Source organism: Typopeltis vanoorti, chromosome 10 (genome assembly GCF_054136105.1).
Source record: "Typopeltis vanoorti isolate ZY-2024b chromosome 10, IOZ_Tvanoo_1.0, whole genome shotgun sequence".
Taxonomy (NCBI): domain Eukaryota; kingdom Metazoa; phylum Arthropoda; class Arachnida; order Uropygi; family Thelyphonidae; genus Typopeltis; species Typopeltis vanoorti.
In genome coordinates, this window is record NC_143558.1 from 38,097,501 (window position 1) to 38,123,486 (window position 25,986).

Here is a 25,986-nt window from a genome sequence, read left to right on the forward strand (position 1 = left end):
AAGGTTAAGGCTGCGATTGCAACCCTAGGTCACATGAGTACATCTTCTAACTTACTTCTTGATTGAGTTATCTTTAATCTAATAATTCCAAGTGGCACAGTCTAAAAATACAAATTTCTTGGTATTTTAAGAGGTAACGTTTGAGGACTCTAGTCGCATTGAATTTTGGCTCTACCCCGAGGCTATTTCTTTGTGTGATAGCGATACCACGTGACCCACGTAGAAGAGACATCCCCTTTAATGGCTTGATATATTGAGCTCAATAACCTTTATTGAGGTCGCTTCAGTGAGTAGGTAGAGACCTAGATAATACCAAGTTTTTAGCAAACAGAACTTACATACCCTATACCCTACTATAAGAATTGCCAAGAAGGTGTCCTAATAAATTACTAATATGAAGAGCCAAAGGCTTCAATTCGGTGACATGAACTTATTTAAGTTAAGGGATGTTAAATCCCAGATGAGACCTCAATAAAGGTTGAAACCGGTCTGGGTAGTGACCTTCTCTCATAATGTAGAACAATAATACAGCTCCTTGGAGCTGGGTTTCACATTATGGGTAAATACCAAGAATAGTGAAAGGAGCTTGCTCCACTCTTACTATGAGTTGCCTCAGTGTTGCGCTACCAAACGGGTTATGTGTTGCACTATCCAGGTATTTGCTTACGCTTGGACTCGCCGAACTTTATATAGTTTCTATATTCGGCATGAAACTCTTTGAGTTTCTTATTCAGCTGTTAAACAATGTGGGATGTAATATCCCTTAACTTAAATAAGCTCACGTCACCGAATTGAAGCCTTTGGCTCTTCATATAATTAGTAATTTATTAGGACACCTTCTTGGCAATTCTTATAGTAGGGTATAGGGTATGTAAGTTCTGTTTGCTACAAACTTGGTATTATCTAGGTCTACCTACTCACTGATGAGACCTCAATAAAGGTTGAAACTGGTTTGGGTAGTGACCTTCTCTCATAACATCCCCAGCCTGGCTGGCCGAGTGGTTAACGTATCTGCTCCCCAGCCAAAAGGCTGCGGGGTTCGAATCCCGCCGTGGGTATGGATGTTTGTGTTTGTGAAGTAGAGGAACGTGGTCAGGAAAAGATCGATGTTAACTTAATAGAGAAATTTGAAAGGTCTAGAAGTTGTTTTAAATACTCAAGGTGGAAAGTGAATAGGAGAAAGGAAGAAAATGTACAATCTAAGAGGCAGTTTAGTTATGCAGATTTCTTATGTTTCATATTTAAACTTAGGACTATAAGTGAGTGGTTAGTTTGTGATTTACCTCTTGCTATGAAGGCTGCACGCATACTCACTGATTGTACAAAACTTGTAAATTATTATAGTCAGAGGAAAGTAAAGGAAAGAAAAAGGGGAAGAGGTACACCTCAAAGGAAAAAGAAATTTCTCTTAAAGAAATTTTTTTTGTTTAAATAGGGGACCTTTGTTACACCTGATATCTTGAGAATATAATATCCTCAGTTATCATGGTGTAACATGAAAAATAAATAACATAAATAAAAACCCCTGCATAAAAAGGATAATTTAATTAATAAAATATTCTTGCATCCAGTATAAATTGAGTAAAATGTAAAGGTCTATTGTTTAGCTAAGATAACAAAAGAAAAGAATGTATTAAGATGTATTATGACTAAACAAGGAATTTGTATTAAATAAGTAGCTAACTGAGAATTAATATAGTAATGCGATTAAGAATGAAAGAGTTAAGTGCATAAGTATAAAAGAATGAGTCATGAAATACGCTATGTAAGAGGCTACAGATTAAGCATTAAGTAGAATTCTGAGAAAAGGTTTAAAAAGGGGGTTAAGATAGAGGCTAACAAGAGAAATAACGGAATATCGCTTAAGGCCTATACCCGGATAGAAACTTCGTTACAAGTTGCCGATCAAAAAGACGTATGGCGGCAAAATGCTACCCAATTGGTTGACAGACGGGAAAACAAGTAGGAGGCGGGAGAAAGAAGTAAGAAAGGGCGCCGTTAGGGGAGCAGCTATAAAAGGATTGGTAACCCCCCCCCCAGAGGCTTTTTTGAGAAGAGTAGGCTCTTTTGGGGTTTTTGGGGAAGACGTTTAGATAGTCAAGGAGGCTTGAGGCCTTTTTGCCTTTTGCCAGAGCAGAAGAAACGTTTGGATAGTCGCAGTGGTTTTAGTTTGGTTTTCTAGTGGATTTCACGGTGTTCCTGAGTGGAGAGATATGGCTTATATCCTCATGCCACAACAAGGAATCGAAGGTGAGCGGGAAAGCTATTCCCGTATTCCTATGTAGAAAGCGAAATATACCATAGAGTCATAGGAAGCTGTGAAAGTATCGATGTCCTCGTTTCGGATAGTACAGCCGACGGTGCAGATGTTTATATAGCCCTGAATTGCAAGAAGTTATGCAAGCAAGTTCGTTCAGTCGAAGGTAAAGGTGCGTAAGTGAAGCTAAAGAAAGGTATTGTGAATTTTGTCTTATGTTAACTAGAAGTTGTTTGTGATAGGTACCATTGTCATAATACGGAACTGTTAAAGTGATTAGGGAGAAATTATAATAGGACTTTAGAATTTGATAGAGAGTGTTAAAAGTAAGCTAGCTAGTGTTGATAATTTGTGAATTATTAACTGTCCTAAGAATCTTGAGTGCCTACTATATTGTAAAAGAAAAGTTAATGACATAGTTGTGTGTTAATGAAGTAAATGGTTTTGTTAATATTGAGTTTGATTAGTGTGAATTGAGTAATCAAGTAGCCTGAGGAATTTGAATGCCTAGTGTGATGTGTAGAGAATCAGAATTGTCATAAATATGTGCTAGAGTAGTTAATGATCTTGTTAGTGTACTTGAAGTTGAATAATCTAATAATGTGTGGTGATCTAATTTGTCCATGTTAAGTGAATTCATGTTTTGTATGAAATTTTGTGGCGGCATGATCGTAGTAACTTTTGTCGAATCATAGCCCAACTACTTGTATTAAGCTAATTTTAGTGTGTAAGTAATTTAGTCGAGTATTTTGATATGTACCATGTTTAGAGAAATAATAAACCTTTTGTTTAATGATAAAAAAGTTGTCTGATATTGCTAATCCAATGCACCGCTTAGAAACATTCGAGGCTAATCACGCGGGGAAATTAATGTTAAGAAACGGGTAGTTTAAGGAATTAATGTTGAGTAACAAGAAATAGTGTCACGACTGCAATAGTTATACTTTCAGATATTTGTGTTCCTTTTCTCTGTTTATGCATAAATATCTTAAACTAAATATCCCAAAGGGCGCAGTTAAAATACAAATACTAAGGATACTACGGGGAACAATAACTCAGATATTAGTAGAAATTTTGGTGATGTCTTGAAATTAGAAGTTAGAAGAATACAGACGAAGGCAATTTGTAAGACAAACAAAATCATAAGATGGAATGGGACATAACAATAGTATCAGTACCATGGGCTAAAAATTAATAACTATATGCACATAGACATTTTACAATTACAAAATCAGACAGTTCAATTAATTTGGCTCTTCAATGTAATGTAAAATATAGGTATGTTCATTTTATGGTATCACATTTTTTAATAAATCTATCCAATTAATACTCAACCAATAAATATGCTCTTTATAAATTGCTGTCATTACCATTCCTCTGTATTTCTCAAATAAATAAAAATGAAAATCAATAACAAAATAGTTTACATTTTATTACATTTAACTTACACTGAAAAAATGAAGCTTTTATATTGAAAAATCTAATTTCTCTCAAATTTGATTCAACACATGGATGAGCAGAATAAAATCTGATACGGTAACTGCAGAGTGATTTTCTTATCTGAAAATATGCCACACTGTAACAAAAGCACATGTAATGTCATTGAAACAGTGAAAAATTGCAACTAATTCACTTATTCATGAAAATATGCCATACTGTAACAAAAGTACATGGTAATGCCATTGAAACAGTGAAAAATTACAACTAATTCACTTATTCATTTTTAAACAACTTGACATGCCATTATCCATTAACACTTGATTACACTGGCATTTATTAACTCAAATTCTTTGCCAAATCTTTTTTAAAACAAAGTACATTCAGCTTGTCTAGGAATAAGAAAGGCTTTTATCTTTAACTATGCAAAGTAAACTGAAAGAGCACTCAACACAAACAGATGCCATTGGAATTACAAGTGCGTTGAGAGTAAATTGACTCAGTGTTGGATGCCTTTATTTCTCGCACTTCCTGAACTTGATATCTAAATTTTCAGTATTCATAAGAACATCTATAGGAATATCATAGGAAGTATCTATTTGTGTTTAGGAATTAAAATTTTAAATTTGTGATTTCAGACAAGGATCATGTACTCTCAACGAAAGCAAATATATGAGAGTAAAAAAAAACCATCTCCATTAATTTCTTTATCCTGTTACAGTCTACTGTAGCCACAATCTTAAAAATTCAGTATCAGCTATACTTCCTCTCTATCTCCATGGAATTAAATCTGTTAAATAAATCAGAGGCTCTGTGATTGGAGTACTCAAGCGAAGGCTTTTCTGAACTGAAACAATTTTTTCTAGAAGAAATAATACAAAGCAAAGTTTCGTGGAAATGTACATTTCCCTTTTTTCAATGTGTATTGATAGCTTCAATTTCTCTTTATCTGTAAAAGAATCAGCAGGGTTCATATGACTCAGATTTTATGAAATCAATACTTTCCCAGTGGTTTCATATATTTTGCAACTTCAAACCACATAAACCATCTTCTTGGAATTACTTGAGATGGTGTAGAAAGATCCTTTATAAGAACTCTATTATTCCAAAAGATAGTGAAAAAGCTTTTTCAGTAGAAATTCTGAAATAATGGGAGATGATAGCTAAATTTGTTAATTAGCAGATTTAGAGATAAGGAAAGTAAACAAAGAAAGTGAATTACAAGTTATGCAAGTCTGAAAACTTCATATTTGAGTCTCATCTTCTCTTTCGTGTTAAGTTCCCTGGCAAAGTAACTTGGCTTCTTTGACACCTAATTACAGTTTATGATTGTGCAGTTAATATCCTGTTTCCATTCTCTACTATGGCTTGAACTGGGCTAATTTGCCTTGTTTACAGGATGAAAAAGTTTCTGGAAGGAAAAAAACCCCTGCCAACTCCATAGACTGGCTATGATCCACCTTAAGCCGAAAAGGCCTGATAAAGGTTTTTAACCTCCTAGATGGGATTTGAACTCAGATCTTATGGTACAGGCAATGCCCTTTGGTTGGAATGAGTTACAGATACTCTTTTTCGGATACATAGGAAACAGACATCTTTTGTCTGCTATGAGTTTTCATCTACAACAGAAATGATGCTTAGAGAGAAGACAATTGTGAAGAAGTTTATATTCACTTAAGTCTTGTAGAAGAAGACTCCTTATAGTATTTCTTCACATAGACATCTTATGCAGAGAACATTTCAAATAAAAAAATGTCTTGAAGAATGAAACTGATGCACAGATCAGTGTTAGGAGACTTTTAAGGAACAGTATCTCACATTTTGAGTTTTACTACAAAATTATAATGCTGTTAAATTTACAGCTGGCTCTCCAAGCTCAAGAGTTTATCCACAATGAAAGAGAACATGTCTGTTTTTGCATATTACCATTTTATTCCAATAGAGACAAAACTTTAGGTACATATTTCTGGACTAACTCAGAACAGGGATCTTGATGTAGATGTATATTTCTTTAATATAGCACAAGCTTTCTCTTTAAACAAATAAAAAAATATACCTTCAAAACAATGTGTGAAATAAATCAGATGTTATGTGACTTAGTTCACCCTGTTGCATTGTTGCTCATATATTTCATGGTATAAATGAGCAACCATGTGTTTGTGTGTGATATATGAAAATATTAAAATGTGTAATGTAAGAAAATGGTTAACTTGCAAATAACTAATAGCATTTTAAGTGGAATAACCTCTTGAGCAAGAACAGAGAAAAAATGAAGTAACGATGTACTTACCTGTATATCTACAAAGAAATTTCACTTTAAATATATGTTATTTATAAACTACTTTTTTTTCTTTTTTGAGAATTAAAGAAAAAGAATCTAATGGAATCATGCGCATCCTTACCCATACAGAAGCAAAATTTTCATTCTCATCTTCTGAACAGAGAAGCTTTAATGTATCAACAGAGACTCCCATCCTAAGTGCTTCTTTGATCAATAATGCATCCACACTTGGATAACTCATTCTGTATTCAGAATCATCCTGAAGTTATAAAAAAAAAAAAATAATTCTTGAGAAAAGTTAAAAAAATATATACAGTAAAACCCCGAAGTTACGCGGTAGGTGGGACCAACAAAAAGCGCGTAACTCGGGGTATAATTTTGCATGTAACTTATATATACAAACATACAACTGGGACTAAAGGTTTACAAAAACACCTATATTTTTTAAGAAATAAAATCATAATTGTAGTTTTTCGTACATAAAAAAAAGAAAGTTATTTCGATGTCGATGGTTTCATAAAATCTAATAGATTCGTCAGACGGCATAATGTCTTTTTCTTGTCATGCAAAATTCCTTCATAGCAAGCTAATGATTATTATATTCCTTGCTTTGTGACTACAATTCATTCCTCATTAGAATGTATCTCCTCCAAAATCTGTAAACCTTTCTTTTATGATTGTTCTTACTGTGTATTCCTGTAGATCGAACTTCTTTGCTACCTCACAAATTTTCATTCTGCCTTCAAAATCCTTAATAATGTTGAGTTTTGTTTCCAAAGTCAATGTTTTTCTTTTCTTGCTAGCTGTAGAAGAATCGGACTTGCTTCTTTTGGACAACATTATTATTTTTTATGTGATAAAATTTTTATCAAGAACATAACATTAAACAATCGTAAGGTTTGTAGGCTATAAAAATCGTTTATGAATGGAGACTGCGCGAAACACGTCAGTGCTTGTTCACAGCATGTGTGACACTGGCGAATGAAACCAGCGCCTGAAAGATACGACTAGTGGTGAGGCGTGAAGCGAATATGTATGTATTGCGGGGGGGGGGGGGGGGGGGGTACACATAAGAAACTGCGTAACTCCGGATTCACGTGAGTCGGGGTATGACTGTATGTAAGTATCTCTTTTAATTAAAATAAATGGCACTAAGAATACTGGCATTGCTCATATCTTTTTTATTTTGTTTTGTTTTTTGTTTATTTTGTTATATTTTATTTTGTTGAGTTTATTTTTCACTTGGTTAGACAATAATAAGTTTAGTTTAATCCTTTATCCAAGTGTGAGCAAATAAAGTTTGCGCCTGAAAGTATCTTCAGGACTGGGGAAGGTAGTGCAACAGCAGGCAACTCGTTGCAAAGGTGGAGAAAGCTCTCATCACTCCTATCTCAGTATCTCCCATAATGCAAAGCACATCTCCTTGCGGATATGTGTAATGCTATGCATTAAGGCAAGAGCCACCCATACCAGTTGCGACCTTTATTGAGGTCTCGTCAGTGGGAGCCAGGCCCAGTAGTGGAGATACCAAGGCAGAAGCAATAAGAGGTCATCCTAACTTATAGGAGTTGTCAAAGGGTGTGCAACCTTATTATTAAATTACTCCGGATTCAGAGAAAGATGTTGAGGGTTTATTTTTCACTTTGTTAGACTATAATAAGTTTAGTTTAATCCTTTATCCGCAAGGAGATGTGCTTTGCATTATGGGAGATACTGGGATAGGAGTGATGAGAGCTTTCTCCACCTTTGCAACGAGTTGCCTGGTGTTGCACTACCTTACCCCAGTCCTGAAGTAAACTTTGTTTGCTCACACTTGGATAAAGGATTAAACTAAACTTATTATAGTCTAACCAAGTGAAAAATAAACTCTTAACATCTTTCTCTGAATCCGGAGTAATTTAATAATAAGGTTGCACACCCTTTGGCAACTCCTATAGGTTAGGATGACCTCTCATTGCTTCTGCCTTGGTATCTCCACTACTGGGCCTGGCTCCCACTGACGAGACCTCAATAAAGGTCGAAACCAGTATGGGTAGTGGTCCTTGCCTTAATGCATAACATTACACATATCTGCAAGGAGATGTGTTTTGCATTATGGGAGATACTGAGATAGGAGTGATGAGAGCTTTCTCCACCTTTGCAACGAGTTGCCTGGTGTTGCACTACCTTACCCCAGTCCTGAAGATACTTTCAGGTGCAAACTTTGTTTGCTCACACTTGGATAAAGGATTAAACTAAACTTATTATTTTATTTTGTTATATTTTATATTTTCTTTATTCTTCTATATCAACTAGAAAAATGGATGCAAAAGTATGAAACATATCTAAAGGGGATTGAAAGTGTTGCAGTTATAAGCACAAAAGTATTCAAAGCAGTGGGTTTCATTCCAATAAATAATTTCAACAGGTTCATGATATCATCCCTCTTATTCATGTCTTTTTTATCATGAAACTCACACAAGCATCCAAAAACTCATGCCCATTATTTCTATATGTGCGCTGAATTATTTCCTATCGCATCTCTCTTTAACTAAGTACTATCGTATTTTGTAATAAACTAATCATTTTCACTTTCTTTCTCCAGCAATCCTTTTTTATACTAACTTATACTATATTTATCACTACTTAAATGAATTATGCTACAAGCACTACCATCTGCTTTTCTGTTTCTTTACTGTATATAACACATTTTTTATTCTCTCCCCAGTTTGGTAGTGGATGTCATCAAGCACAAATTTAATTATCAAATCAGTGTACTATATTACTTCTTTTTTAATTACATTTTAATTTACTTACCTTAATATCATCATTAACTGAAAACTTACCAATTTCTGGGCTTTCCTGTAGTTTATTGTTCTTATTTTTCTTACTATCTGATTTTCTTATTTTTTAATTTTTCCCCTGGTAAATGTCTAATAATTGTTTAATCTGGAAATTTCATACATCAACTTTTCTTCATTTGTATCATCAATATAATGATTATGCTCAGTGGAATTTTTCTTTGGAATCTGGTTACTGAGTTGTTGTATAATAATAACATAATTCATCTAATTATATGATATTATCTAACAAGACAATTAAAGTGGAGTCCATCTGGGGGGGGGGGTCACTTGAAATGGAAGGTTGTTGCAATTCACAATAGCCTTAGCAAAATATATTTTGGCTTACTCATGTAATTTATGTTAAATTTAGTTTATAAAAGAGTTTTAAATCTGAGAACAGGCCAACAGCAGTCAATGTCAGGGAGGTGGGGAGATGCAATACCTGTGTGCGTGCAACATGTTCATTATTGAAAGTGAGAGAGTTCTAGGTGATATGCGACAATGGTGAGAGAATGTGTCAAGAAGAATTACAAAATAGAATACCAAAAGTAAACATGTCAATAGCATTTAGCTGTGTGACAAGTGTTTGTAATAAGAGGCACAAAAATGCAAATGATATAAAGAATGAAGAGAGGAATGCAGAAATTCATGATGGTGAATAAATAATATGGGTTGACAAACAAGGTAATACTAAGTGGTGAAAGATGAGAAAAATGGTAAGGTAGCCACAATGAGCAAGAAAGCACTTTATGCAGATGCTTCAATAGGCCAAGCATAAGCTATAGTGAATGAAGCATCTGGAAGGAGAGGCAAGATTAAAAAGCATATGAAAAGAACAAAAAATGGAAGATTCATATTGTATGTGATTCCATGATCAGGTATTTGCCTTATAGGTAATAAAATCATGTTTTTCCTGGTGCAAAGATTGTACACTGTTAGAAAACAAAGCGAGAGAAAGTTTAAGATAAAGATGTGACATGACTGAAAATATATTGCACTCAAATGAATTTAGAGTTACACCTGAAGAAAGGTGTTTCTAAGAGAACAGAGGAACAAAATAACTAAGGTTATTTTTGGGAGAGAACATAAGCAGAAAACACTTAAAGAGAGTCGGAAGAAGGTTCAAAGAATGCTGAATGCAGTCATAAAAGGGTGATCTTAATAGGACAGCCATTAAAAAAATGCAAGCATATCTGTGGAAAAAAAGAGGGCAGATTACAACTCAATGCATACAGTCAACCTTGCTATAGAAAACACAGTATTATAAAAAATTCACTAATTACTACCGAAAGAAGACCAAAGAGTACCATGGAGACAATACTATTCTAAATCAAATAAACTACAGCAAGCTATCCACTATTAACACATTATTCATGTGATCCCTATGAGTTCTCTATAATGAGAACAGACTACTAATGCCAGAAAAATCAGGAAAGAGGATAAGATTTTGCCATTTGTTTGGCTAAACATGGGCAAAATTATAGCCATTAGAAAGTTATTGTATTTTCGGAAGAATGGAGAGAAAATGAAGATGACAATGTAAATATGACAGAAATGCAAGTGACATAAGTAGAAGGTCAGCAGGAAGAGATGTAGAGATGACAATGGCAGTACATTTGAAGGCTATCTGATGTGAGATAATAGCCAGCAGGACAAAATATATAATGGATTGCTGCTAAAGGCAAGGAATGCAACAGAAATATAAATGATATACATCAGCAAGTTAGTTCAATGAGCACACGGTAAGTAATTCTTCTGGAAGATTTCAACTATTGCAACATAAGGAGTAAGGGAAGCATTAGGGGAAGGAAACGGAATTTATGCAGCTAAAGAATAATTACCTACAACAGTAATCAAGGTGATGTAGAGAACTTGCAGGATGATTTAAATAGGCTGACAGTATGAACAAAACATAATAGACATCAATTTAATGTAGAAAAGCATAAAGTTATGAATTTTGGGATAAGAATATTGCAAATTGTATACCACATCAAGGGAAATGCACTCCAGGAAATTGGGGAAAGCCAGAGATTTGGGGATGGTAGGCAGTAGAAGTAGTAGATAGAAAGATCAAGTTTAGATGGCATACTGCTAAGATGGCCAGGACAGTTCACAGGATTACTTGGTTATTCAAAAATTCAAAAAATTCAAAAAACACTAACAAGCAGAGATAAGAGAATTATCATTCTTCTTTATAAAGCTTATACAACGACTTCTGGATTACTGTGCTCAGATCTAATCAGCTGGGTTTTCTTGGGGACGAGAAACTGGTGGTGAAGATAGAGGAGAGTGACCAAGATGGTGAGTGGTCCATGAAATGCTTCCTATGAGGATAGATCAAAGGTTTGTAGATTGCAAAAGTTGGTTACTAGGCAAAAAAAGAGGGATAAGATGGAAACATTCAAGTTAGGTAAAGGATTTTACCTAAGATTTTAAAAAAATATTTCAGCACTTGACTAGAGGGAGTAGGAAGTTGGGTAAAAGTGTAGTTAGAAAAGAAGTGAAGAGTAGGCTTTCTGCCAGGAAAGTGAACGAATAAATAAATGGAATGGGCTACCAGAGTTAGTTGTGAGTGCTTGGTCTGTTAATGGTTTCAAGGAGAGGCACAATAGATATTGTGAGGATAGTGTGCATCTCCCACAATGAGTCTTAGGATTCCATGGAGGTGCCTGTGGAATAATAATCAAAATATTACAAGATTGAGCATACAATATGTCTAGTACTTTGATTAACAGGAATGAAGAACTGTGCTACCTGAGGCATACTTTTGCCCTCAATGGTTATGTACTGATTCTTAATACACTGCCAACAGCTACTTTACTCAAACAAGATTTTAAGATGCAATCATGCTACTTTACATTAAGAATGTTACAGACAAAGTGGCAATGTTAGTCCACAATTATAACATTTAAGTCGCTTTTTTTTACCACTGAATAAAATCCCCAAGTTCTTACAATCTGCCAAAATCCTTCACATCATCACATGAAAACAACTGACTCAGGCAAGCCATTCATTCACCACTCCAAGTGAAAAATCCAGTCCTCACAACCTTGTTACCCAACTTCCAGGGATGACTTCTTGTTCTGCCCCATCTGATGCAGAAACAGTACGTGGCTAAAAAGGTCAATCCCAGATCCCAAAAAACTGAATAAGAGCTAGGAAAGAAAATATTTAGTCATTGCACCCTGTAGAATGCATCTGTTGTGAGTACTTTGTCAGTGAACATGTTCAAGGAAGTACGAAAGAATAATGTGTGGACAGCACGGGTGTCTTGTAATAAGCTTTTAAAAATATAACTCTCTATGGGTAGGGCCCCACAAACATCTTTGTAAATGGGAAACCTTCTTAGTAATAATTTGCTTTCTACAATACAGTGACAGTTAATTTGAATAAGAGACATGGCTACATGATTAGGATGTACATAAATTGTATCTGAAATTCCACATAAAACTGGTAGTGATTTTGACAAGTTATAGTTAGTGCCAACTGTGTGTATAAGTTGAATTTGTTTAATTCAAAGCTGATAATCTGTGCTTCGAATTAACCTGTTTCTAATGGAATTTGTTATGGTGGAAGGTTTGCCAAGTGAACCCCACCCCCCCTCTCAAAAAATAAAATTTATGTTGTGAAACTGAATGGATGAGTCTGCTATAAGGAAGATGACTACACATCAGTGTTTCTTAAATGGGAATTATGCTTTGGACAACTGGCACAACTTACAACCTAATTGGCAGGCTTAGGTGCTGGACAATATACATTAACAACATTAAAACTAAATTATAAAAGAATGTTCATTAACTGGGTTATATTTCGCTCGATTTCAAACCAGCATCCTCAGAGAAATAACATGTTACAGTTTATGTGAAACAATGAGTACATAAATAAATTGAAACTTGAACAGATAAAAGATTAAATCCTAATTTAGTGTCCTCTAATTGAATGTTGGATAAAAGTAGGACAGTTACGCAGAAGTTGATCTTAAGATTACAATCTTCCAAATGTTTTGCAGATTAACACAGCCATACTTCTTAAGGTGTTAGAAGAATGCTTCATAGCCATTGCTGACTCTGAAAACAATCACTCTTCTGACCTGTAAGAGTGTAACACAATTTTCATTTTCTTCCAACTAAAAATATGTGAAGGGATATCCAAAGCATGGTCTGCCAGTCCTAACTTGCCATACAATAGCAGTGGGTGTATTTCTTAAGTTCTCCAAGGTGGATATTAACAGATCTCTCTATCTGTCCATGACAGGTGAAGTCACAGTCACAAAGAACTTCATAAACTCCAGGATATGCTAGGGGGATGGAGTTTGTCCTTAGGAAAGTGAATCAAATTGCTAATTTGACATGTGGTGTGATAATTACATTTTAGATATTTTTGACTTTATATCTTTCGTCCATTACAATTTGAATTGTTTCACTCATTGTCATGTGAAAAACTATAGCATGTCTTCCAATGAGGATGCTGGTTTGAAAGTGAAATAAACATCCTTTTATAATTTATTCTTGTCTGATGATGTAATAATGTTAAAATAAGTTATGAAAAAACCTTGCAGTTGCCATAAGCATTTGGAAAACTAGTTTAATTTTAAAAAAATAAATTAAATAATAAAAATAAACAGAAATAAATCATTTCCAAAAGCTGATGACACTCTGTAGCTATAACATTTTGGAAATCTGCTGGCAAGATTGTCTCCACCTTCACTGTCAAAAAATTAGTACAATCTATATGATGTGTTTACACATAAACAAAAGCAACACAAGAATGTGACAAACATTCTATGTCAAACAGATCATTGTATGCTCTACAGTCAGCTTAAGCTACTAGGTTGAAAATCAGAGTTTCTCCTAAGAAGAATCCCCACATACAAACACACCTATCCAGAGATCAAAATGTTTAATTGTCCACACAGTTAATGTGGATCCAGCTGGAATGATAGAATAAAGTTCCTTATGTTAGTGACTAAAACATCAACAAAGAGGTCTTTATTCTGCTGATCATGAGACAATGCAGGAAATCCATTTAATTCAAGTTTTAAGATAACAATTTTGTAGTAATATAATGTGTACGTGTAATGAATTAGTGAATTTATTATTTCCATTGACATGATAAATCAAGAGTTGCATTTCTCTGTTTAATCATATGAAAGCCATTAAGTGCTTAAAAATACTAATACCGAGTAATCAATACCCTCAATGATTAGATCAAAAAAAAGCACTTCCATTTCTTAATAATATGGTACATGTTAGCAAAACAGCCAAACCAGCCAGAAGACACATACAATCAACAGACCATAAGAATGACCTCACAGTCTTACTTGCTTCCTGGTTGTAAAAAAATGTACAATTTAAGAAAAATATTTTTCTACCATTTGTACAACTGTTTTTTTTTTATTATTCATTTTATTATTTTCTTTATTATTACAAACAAATAACTTAGTCTAATGTTCAAATTCACTTGGTTCTATGTAACAAACTGTATATAAGAAAATAGCAAGGGGGAATACCTTAAGAAAAGCATTATTTCCTTCTCTTCCTCCACGGCTTAAATTAACTTGTCTGAGAGCATGCCCCAGCATAGTTATATTACAACTGTAAATAAAAAATAACATAAGTAAAGGAACCATGCTTGATGTATTTCTTATGATTCTTTTAGCAAATTCCTTTGGTAAATTATTATTATATAAAAGATTAACTGCTTTATTTATCTTAGTTTTGAGTGAAATAATCACAGGATAGCCATATAACAAAATTCATGTTATTTTTGGTGGTATTTGCTACGTCACAATATTAGAGCAAGTAGATTATGAATTCATTAAGTTTGCTGATGTTTTTATTAGATTCAAACTTCAGAGCACAAAATATATATCAGAAAAATAACGAATACAACTTGTTAGAATTTTTGATATTTTGAATGATTTAACAAGTATGCAGTACATTTGGTCAAATACAGTAGTGTGAATGAATGTTAAATAAAATAAATAGTAATCATTGAAGTCTTTCCCCACATAACAGTAAAATGTAAATGAAACATTTTCGTAGCACTCACTGAAATTCTTTTTATTGTACTAATTTTAATACATAGATTCATTTCATCAAAACTATTCACACACAGGCGCAACCTTAAAATGATAACTCGTCATTAAAAGAAGAAATTTCTCCAATTCACTGATAGTGTTCTTGTTATTAGAATTTCACTAGGGGTCTCAACATTTCAGGCAACAGCTGCATAATCCTCTCAAATTATTTGCCTGTGCAATTAATACCTCAGTAGTATATTTAACTACCACCAAGTGTGTTTTAGGTAGGCTTTATGTTATTATATATAAGACATCTCATTGCAGATGAGGCTATTATAAAAATATAAAAAAATCTATGCACAATGTTAGATAATTTGCAATTTTTCTTTGAGAGTTGATTTCTATTGGGCTTCTATTTTTTTTTTTTTTAATCACTATTATAATGATGTTATGATAAGTGATAAACAGTTTTAGTTGACACATAAAATGAAATTACTTGTTGAAAGAATTCAACAAATTTTCAACAACCTTTGAATTCAACAAGAATTCAAAGGCATTTTGTTTATTAATTATCTTGAAAAGGGTAAAACACTAACTGGGGAATATTATTCTGATCTTTTAACCATACTAGACGAAAAAATTTGTGAGAAAAGACCCAGTTTGCAGAAGAAAAAAATCATCTTTCATCAGGACAATGCACCTGCCCCACAAAGATGTTTTGGGCAATGGGAAAATTAAGGGATCTGCACTATGAATTGTTGGAACATCCACCCTATTCCCCAGATTTGGCTTCCTCTGACTTCTATCTCTTCCCAAAACTAAAACTCTTCCTTGCTGATCAACATTTTTCTTTGAATCAAGAGGTGATTGCAGCTGTAGAGGGGAATAAATGTATTAGTCTTAAGGTAGATTATGTTGAAAAATAAAAATAATTTTGAAATTATAAATTCGTTTTTTCATTCATTGTTAGGCCAAGAACTTTTCAGACCACCCTTGTATATGTGATTATTATTCTGTGATCACATGTCAAGTCTTTTCAAAATATCATTCGAAGAATCAAATGAACAAACATGCAGGTATTGACAGGAGTAAGAAAGAATTCAAGGGTGAATGCAATTGGTACTGCATGACTGACATAGGTGTGCAAGTGGGGGGAGAGAGATGTAATATGGGAATAGCAGAACAGGGAAAAAATTAGAAAAATTGCTATAATGAGTACTTCATAATGCAAAACAGGATTGAAGAGGTGGGAAAGTGATTTGTATCAAGAAAGCTAAGAAAGAAAAACAGAAGAATATACTTGTGTCAGGTTATCAGATGACAATAAATTTGTAGCAGCTTGGCCAAAGCCATTTAAGGCTATCAGGCCAGTGTAATATGTCTGTTAACTGCATGTGTTATAATAGCAAGTTTGCCTGCTTTGTGGAACAAAAAAGTTGCTGGGAGGAGAAACCCCTACCACCAAAGTACAAGCCCAGCTAATTCACCTTCAAATCCCTAATAAAGGTTCTTTGCATTATGATGAGATTCAAACCCAAGTCTTCTCATCCAAAGGGCATCATTGAAACTTTCTGAGCTATGAAGCTCTTATTTTTAGCAGTTCTAAATGACATGAGACTAAAAATTATTAGAATAACAATAATTATAGAATGAGAATGTGATAAATATAGTGCATTCAAGGACAGGCAGGATAGAAAGAGTGGAAGAGTAGTGCAAATGAATGCACAGGAATTAATCTGTAGCCAGGTTGGATTTGAACCAACCATGATTATCTGTATGATAATCATGGTAGTAACATGAGTAATACATGCAATGTATCCAAGATAGTGGTCAGCAGAACAAAGTACACAATTTAAGATGGTTAAATGTCAGGCTCTTCCGAACAAGACTTTGAGCTGCATAGATAGATAAACTTTCTAGATACAAAAAGAACTATCATTATGGATAATTTCAACTGGGAGGGGGGGGGGGGGTAAAAATGGAGCATGAAAAGAGAGGAAAGAGAATTTACTATGAATAATTACCTAAAGAAAGAGTGGATTCATTTTAGCGATGTGAATTACATACATAGAAAAAGTGGATATTAAAGATCCGACATTCTTAATATATTTTCATGCTATTGATTACAACACAGAATGATAAGAAAATAATATTTAGTGGTTTAATAGCCAATATTTTGCTGGTATTATATCCAGCATCTTCAGAGCACAAGAAGTTTGTCACCGTACATGAAACAACAATTTGGTACACTATCTGATCAAAAGTATCCGGACACCTACTTGGAACCATAATCAGACTTTCCCTGTGACACACTTTCCAGTAGTGGACATTAATACAGGGTGGGTCCACCCTTTGCTTCTATGACAGCTCTAACTCTGCTGGGGAGACTTTCTACCAGGTATCAGAATGCCTCTGGAGGAATGGTAGCCCATTATTCCTGAAGAGCTGTAGCCAGAGCAGTTCGTGATGTGGTTCGTTGGGATCTGGAGCGAAGTCTGCATTCTAATTCATCCCAAAGGTGTTCTATGAGATTCAGGTCAGGGCTCTAGGCTGGCCAGTCCATTTCTGGAATGCTATTGTCCACAAACCATTCCCTCACAGACTTTGCTTTATGGTAGGTAGCATTGTCATGCTGATACAGACAATAATCATCACCGAATTGATCTTCTAGCGTAGACAGTATGCAACGGGTCAAAATGTCCTTGTACCCTTCCACATTTAGATTTCCGTGTAGTGTTACGGGAGGGCCAAATCCATTCCATTAAAAACATCCCCACACTGTAATGCCACCTCCTCCAAATTTCACTATTGGCACTACACATGCTTGCAAGAATCGTTCTCCAGGCATTCGCCACACCCAGATCCTCCCGTTGGACTGCCACATGGTGAAGTGCGATTCATCACTCCAAATCACGCGTTTCCAGTTATTCACTATCCAGTGGCATTGTTCTTTACACCACGACTGCAGGAGGTGCTTAGAGTTCACAGGAGAAATGTCTGATTTATGAGCAGCTGCTCGACCATGAAACTCCATTCCTCTTAACTCTAGACACACACACAATCATGGTGCTGGCTGGACAGTTAGTAGCACTGTGGAACTCCCAGGTGATTGTTTCACTCGATGTCTGGCCATTTCCACAAACAGTCCCTGTTTGTCATTAAACATGGCCTACCCGATCGTGGTTTTGTTGTGGTTGTGCCTTTGCGTTTCCACTTCAATCACATCACCAACTGTTGACTTGGGTATCTTGAGGAGGGCTGAAATGTCTCTGACAGATTTCTTACTGATGTGGCAACCAATAACTAGTCCAAGTTCGAAGTCACTGAATTCCTTTGACCTACCTATTCTGCTCATACTTCTTATCACTGAACAACACACAACTCCATGTCCTCTTTTTATATCGGTAAGCAAGGTCGTAGTGACACTTGGACATCAGTTTACGAATTACAGAGGGGTGTCTGGATACTTTTGATCAGATAGTGTATAACAGTGGGACTAGTTTAGTTTAAAAAATTTGTAACAGACAACACAAGGAACTAAATCCTAATTAGGCCCAATTTATGTTGGAAAAAAAGAAAAAGCAATTATTAATTAGATCTTAAAATTGCTGTCTCCCAGATTTGGAGTAAATTTATATACAGCCATATTTGTTGAGGCTTGGAGTGTGTTTTAAAGCCACTGTTGATTCCAAAACAATCTCTGACTTATGACTTCTGTGTAGCATTTTTGTTTTCTTCCATTTGATCCTATGTGAAGGAGTATCCAAGGAATGGTCTGCTAGATTCTTTAATTCACAGTGCAAAGAGAACAGTACTGATTTATGCCAACTGTGCCTCAGTGGGGTGCTGTCCAACTGAAAGATGGCATTCACAGCAGACTAACAGAGACTAATTGATTGATTGCTGAAGTGTTCTGGTTATTTATGATTTTGTGTGAATTTATTTTATTATTGAATTTAACTGACATGGATTTAAGCTAACGTAACATTTCAAAATTTAAAAGTTATTTCTGAATGTTCATTTTTATATTTTTCATACTCTTCTAGTACATTCTTATATCTCCCATCATTGTTTGTACTATACTTTTTCATCTTCATTTTGTGTGCTTTACATAGGTTCTCCCCCTATTATTTGTGTTTGGTCCTCAATGTACAATTTCCCACCATTTCCTTTATGTCTCGTGATTTCCTTCGTTTTGTTTATTATGATTTTTGTGTTATTTCCCACAATTTCTTTTATATTATTTCTTGTAATTTCATCTGTTCTGTTTTCCCAAGTTCTCACATTTTTTTTCTCTTTCCCATTATTTCCTTTGTTTTGTGGGAATAATGGGGTAGATACTGTTCCAAGGGATTTTATATATCAAGCGTCTACAGTACATCACTTTCTGATAACCTACCTGCCAGTCAGTCAGTCAATCATGCTTTTATCCATGTCATGTATTTTGTTCATCCATTCATTTCAGTTTGTATAACAAACTCCAGTGTGGAAATCTTCTCACATACCTTGGCAAAATCCTGAAGTCTGATATATCCGTTTTCTCCATCCAACTCTGTTGTCACTATATTAAAGAAGGTGAACAGATGCTAAAGAAAGACTTACCTTCAGCAAATTGAAGTCCTCTATAAGGATCTTAGTTCTATCCTGTCTAACCACGGTTGGATGAGATAACTGACCAGCCTTTTCAATACCTAAATGACCACATTAGAGATGCTAATGTGGTCATTTAGGTATTGAAGATAATCAAGATAATGTTATATAATAACATTATCTTGATCTCCTTCCACTCATTAGGAATTGTGAGGAAAAGACAAATTGAATAACCAAATTGGGTTTAGAGAGTCTTGGACACTTGTGATGGATGTGTTGAGGAGCACATCATCTGCATAAAGCAAAGAGCTAATTTTGATGTTTCCAGTTCTAAGATCAGGCTCAATGTTACTTTCTTTCAAAATGTGATCCATACAGTTGATGAATAAGAGTACACATAATGTGTACCCTTGTCATACACCTGATTTTACATCATCTTCCAGTACTTCCTTCAATTTTAATCACTGACTACAACTTAAATATAGACTGTGTACTGTTTTGCATAATATAAGTGGAGTGTTTTGAAAAACTTTTCTCAGGCCACCTTTTTCATATGCCTTTTCCAGATCTACAAAACTTAAGTATAGATCCTTGTTATATTTCCATGCAGTCAAGCGAAAATCCTATCTTGCCAACCTCTATTTGGCATGAATCTAGCTTTTTCTTCTCCAAGTTTCTATTTTCAAGTATGTCTGCATAAATCTTAGCTGGAACATTTAGTAGAGAAATTCAGCTGTAATTCTCACATCAGCTTTATTCTCTATTTTTAATACATGAGTACTATGAGAACTCTACTCAGCCATCTGGGATTCAAACTTCTAACCAGACCATCTAAATTATGCAGTATATCTGCTGAAAGCATTTATACCTCTATAATTGAGTCCCCCATCCCTGTTTGTTTGTTTTTTTTTTTTTTAATTATTATTCAACAGTAAAGATAATTCAGGGGTGGAAATTATTCATGAATTGTAAAAGAGTTGGAGCAGCCATGTGACAAAGACATCATGTCATCTATATACCTCAGACATACTCTGAGCTTTTTTTTGGGGGGGGGGGGGGGAATTAAGCCACCATTTCAAAGAATGTCATGTATAAATTAGCAATGAGGAGCCATTCTTATACCTAAAATCTGTTTAAAGAGTTGGTTATTCCAGCTAAAATACCATAGAAGGCAGTGCTTAGAGTATGAAAACATGAAAGGAGGGGAAGTATTTTTGAAAGAAGCTCTGGTGTACTTTCCACTGAATACATTACTGAAAAGGAATGACACATCAAAAAATTCGTTAAGCAATCATTGTGCTCCAATTGAAGGTCCTGCATAGTAAGTTTTAATTGTGTGGAATTTTTTTATGCAAGGCTATTAAAAGCCCATACAAAAACACACATTTACATGCCACTTCAACATCACCACCCTGCCTAGAAACTTGGCATTTTCAAAGTTTTAGCCTCCAGAACAGAATGAATTTCATCATCCTCAAGACCTACACATTATATCTGAAACAACAGGCTCTGTTTACACTTTTTAAACAGAATGACTTGAAAAAATAAAAAATAAATAAAACTCAAATTCCTTACAAAGGACATCCTCCCCATCCCTCCCAAACAAGACTATAAATATGCCATATTCCTTCCCTACATTAAAAGGGCAGATAAACTTGGCTCACTCCTGAAACAACAGAAAATCAGAACAGTATGCAAACCTTTAGACTAAGTCTTCACTTTCCTTGCACAAATTAAGGGTAGTCAGGATCCTCTCTCCTTCCCAGGTGTCTACAATAATATCTCATGTGAATGTGAAATCCAGCACTTTGGAAAGACAATAAGAAGAAAAGAATATAAAAAATATATTCAATATGGACAACCAACAAGTGACTTGCTCAACATGCTTTAGACAAAGACATTTCATCAGATGGAAAAAGACCATGTTACTACACAGATCCCAGTTCAAATCAAAAAGACTGTTCAACATTTGCATAGTATCTATCATACTTTGCTTTGAACTCACTCGCAGTCATGGCACCCACAACAGACTGGCAACCTTTCTACTCATTCACTATTCTCCTAGCAAAAAACTTAGTTCTAACACCCCTGCTAACTACACTCTTACTCAGTTTCCATGAATGGCCCCTGGTTCTCCCACCAAAGCACCTGACCTGAAAAATTTCCTCTGAATTAATCTTGTAAAAAACTCCTCAGTAATTTGTATGTCTCAATCATATCACCCTTTTTTTCCTACCAACCAGCCAGTTTCTGTAACCCACAAATCTTCAACCTATTCTGGTAAGGTTCATTCCATAGACCTGTTACCATCTTGGTCACTCGCCTCTGGATTCTCTCCACCTCCTCCTCCATTTAATACAACATTGGTGGTATACAATCTGGTATACCACCAATGTGGTATACAGCTAGTAATCTTTTTACCCCAAAATGCATAACCTTACACTTTGCCACATTAAACTGACATCCATTCTCCTTTGTCCAGTCTAGCAATCTATCCAAATCATCCTGCAAAATTTTGACATCTGTATTAACTATTGCTGTTTTAAGTTAGTGTGAAACTGGGAGGAACAAAGAATGTATAAGTTCAGGATGGTAAATTTCACTCAATTCCTCCACATATCAGATGCTTCTTACTAAAGCAAAAATTGTTATAACAAACCCCTAAAATGTCTGAGCATTGCTCCACAGGTACAATGCTATGTAAAAGAAATTCACGACTGTAAACTATTCACTATAACAAACTATTCCCGTTCTCCTTTAGTTTACTATAGTGAGAGCTGACTGTGGGACACCTGTCATAAAAATAACTTTTTTTTTTTTTAATCACAAAGCCACAGAACAAAAAAGTTATGAGATTTATAATTGCTGCATACTGCATAACAAGTCAAGGATGCAGTTAACTTGCTGCACTATTGGCACAACAAAAAAATGGATCAACTGAACAATGTAATTTTATGGTGAGCTGATAAGTAATTTCCAAAAAAGGATTTAATCTATTATCTATTAATATTATTTCAGGCAATGAAAATTCACTAATGCAATTTTCTAAAATTGCATTAGAAAGATGAGGCATGCAATTTGATTGGTAAAATGTGCATTACTTTAAATAGACATTCAAATTTTGATAGATGAATAGTGTAATAGTGCATTTATATTAGTATTATTATATGACACCTCCATTGAGTCTGCATGTTCTGTGGCTGATAGGCATGTAAGCATGATGGAAAACTTGAGATTCCAGGAAAGGAAAACCCCCTGCTACCTCTGTACATATAAGATCACCTAACTCATCTTTAACTGAAAAGAATCTGTATAAAAATTCTTCTCATCATGATCTTTTCTGATCAAAGGATGTATCATCATGTCAGCTTTCCAATTATGCTGTGGAGATGCTAAAAAGGCCTAGAAAAAGTTCCTGCAGTTGGCAATGGAAATTAATCTATAATGGTCTTTGTTCTCAAGATCTAGTATTTTGGTACAAGAAACATTGTACCAAATCCTTCTATAAATTTAATAAATTAATGTTTGTGTTGATGGTTGGGATACTTGCAAACACATCAACAATTACTCTATCATTATCACTAATAAAAGCATAAAGGAATATTTGATTTTACCTCCCAGTGCCTTGGTATTTCAACAAATTTTCTGGCGGACTAGCATACTTTCGTTTATTTGCAGAGAGTAATGTTCGAATGGCTCTATGATCCTCTTCAAGGACAGCATACATTAAAGCAGTATAAGGGACATGTACACTTCTGGGAACATTTAACTAGAAAAGAAAAGAAAGCAATCAATACAGTAATAATCCCAAATAAATGAACAACCTCTCCCTCAAAATTACAATCACATGTAAATTGATGAAATCTAACTTTCATTCACTTCACTATTTTGTCCTGAAGGGTAACGCTGTTCTCAGTCCACAAAGAAATAAAACTGAATGATACTGTTATTATAAAAGGCTGTTAATATCTTTTACATATCCTCATCATCCTCAGAAGAAAGTTTTTAATATAAGCACAACACTAATTACAAAATATTAGTACAAGTGGTGGGAGACGAATTGTATTGCCCAGTGTGACTACCACCATCACTATCCTACTTACTGGTCATTGACCTCCTGATTGATGGCTGTTCAAGTAGGTCAATGGAAGAAATCTGAAGTGGCTTCAAAAAGTTGTGTTTTTTATGCACCCTCTAAGGTGTTCCTATCTGAGGATACTTTTGGATAGATGAATTTTCAATGGAGAGGATGCAGTAAGAAACCTAGGGTTCAAGGCATCATCTTGAGATAAAAACCTTAAAGGGATTTTATCTCAAAAACCAATACTAATATAGGTTTTTATAAACCTTGAGATAAAAACCTTGAAGCCTTTTCTCAAAATTGAAGACTATGTGGTTCAGCTTGTATTCAGAAAGAGTTATGACTACTTTATTTACTGATGAGGAGGCCGAGAGTTTAGACATCTACATCCCAGCTCATTTTATTATCTTCAACAAAAGTTGGGTATTATTGCAACCTTAAAGAACTAGGCTTTAAGGATTATAAGAACAATGAAAGAAACAAGAAACAAGAACTTGACTCTGATTCAACCGATTTCTTTTAAATGGCTGTTCAAGGTCATTAAACAATTATCATCATTATTATTAATAACAACATCTGATCTCCATGGAGCCAGAGACTCATTGTGGGTGGTACATACTATTGCACACAATGCTCATCCAACCATATACTTTAAAAATGATCCAATGTGTCTACATTCACAACACACTCAGGCAATGCATTCGACTCACCAAACACTCTCCATGTAAAGAACCTTCTTCTCACTCCTCTGCTCACACCCTCTTTATACAGTTCCCAGCGATGGCCTCTTGTTCTATCCCCCTCTCCCATTCTATGAAAAATCTCTTCCCTGTCAACTTGATAACAACCCCTGACTAGTTTATATGTCTCAATCATATCCCTCCTATTCATAATTTTTTTACATAAAAAAGCATTACATATTAATTATGTATATAACTCACCAGATAATAAAATGCTCAGCTTGAGATTAACACACATATATTTTTTAATGTGCTTTCCCGGCAAATAATGAAGACAATTTTTAACCATAAAGGCTTTGCAATTTACATTCTCTTAATCTGCCCTCATACTCCAAATTCCAAAGACCACTGACAACCTTTGTGAATTTTCTCTGCATCCTTTCAAACATATCCTCATCATCGTGAAAACCCAGCAACCAGATCTGTGCACAATAATCCATATGAGGCCCGATCAAGGACTTATACAATGGCATCATAACCTCTTTATTTCTTCATGCCAGGGTCCTCTTCATCATTGTCATTATCCAATGTGATGTCTTCACAATTTATGCAATGTGGCACCTAAATTTAAGGTCCTTGTCCACCACCACTCCCAGATCTCTCGTTTCTTCTACCTACTTTAAAATTTCTCTGTAAAGCGTATACTCTGCATCCTATCATTGCTTACCAAATTTCAAAACCTTACACTGGATGGAAAAAAAAACAGGCATCTTCTTTAGAGAAATACAGCTAACCTTCTTACAATGCAGATGTTAGGTTACATAGAAATGCCACATTATGTAAATCACGTTATGCGAGACTCAGATCACATAGAAAAAGAACGGATATGTTCCAAAATCGTTTTTTTTTTTAAATTATATAAACAACGACATATCCAACAAAAATATATTTTTATTTAATTCAGGTAGTTTATGTAAGGTAAGAAAACATATAAACTATGAAATAAATACATAGTTTAAACTTATAAAATTACAAATTGTACATAACCTTCATTGCACATAATGCATAAATGTTTTAGGCAAAATAAAATAAAGTGCATATTTTAATTGTCATCACTGTCTTCAAAACGAGGATTTTGTAGATGTTCTTTATTTACGAGCGGCCGGACGTTGTCATCAATTGAAATCTCTTGGACGTCATTTGTATAATTCTCATTGTATACTTTGGATGGTTTAGTTATTAAGAAGTCAGTAATAAGACCTTGCTTACCAGTATGCTGCAATTTTTTTATTAAGTTCATAATATGGAGCTAAACAATTATCCAATTGTCTAGTGAATTTTCCGGAGCCCTCCATTAAGGGATCATTATCCGTAAATAACTTCCTAACTTTCTTGCCAAGTCCAATCCTTCTGCTAATTTCTTTAAACTGAATTCTTTAATTCATCACAATCAGAATCTTCGGCAAAATTTTTGCTACCATTTGGTTCAATGGCGTCTATTAACTGCACCAGTTCCTCCTCATTTAAATCTATTTTCCCATCAATTAATTCACTAATTTTGTTTTCAACCATATCGCAAAAGCCCTGTAAGTGGCCATTACTATAAAAATTATTTTTTTACATAAAAAAAGCATTACATATTAATTATGTATATAACTCACCAGATAATAAAATGCTCAGCTTGAGATTAACACACATATTTTTAATGTGCTTTCCCGGCAAATAATGAAGACAATTTTTAACCATAAACACTTTATACGGTAAACAATTGACGTACATGCATGCTAAAGGGTATTTCCCCTAATATAAATTCGCT

At 34.6% G+C, this 25,986-nt stretch overlaps 1 protein-coding gene across 1 annotated transcript in view; it reads right to left on the reverse strand.

Annotated features, from left to right (window-relative positions):
* Positions 1 to 25,986, reverse strand: part of LOC150102348 (poly [ADP-ribose] polymerase tankyrase-like) — a 1,002,656-nt gene that overhangs the window by 778,844 nt on the left and 197,826 nt on the right. Inside the window, 3 exon segments of the mRNA XM_090399561.1 lie at positions 6,097 to 6,234; positions 14,307 to 14,391; positions 23,024 to 23,178. Coding sequence (XP_090255687.1) covers positions 6,097 to 6,234; positions 14,307 to 14,391; positions 23,024 to 23,178 — 378 coding nt within the window.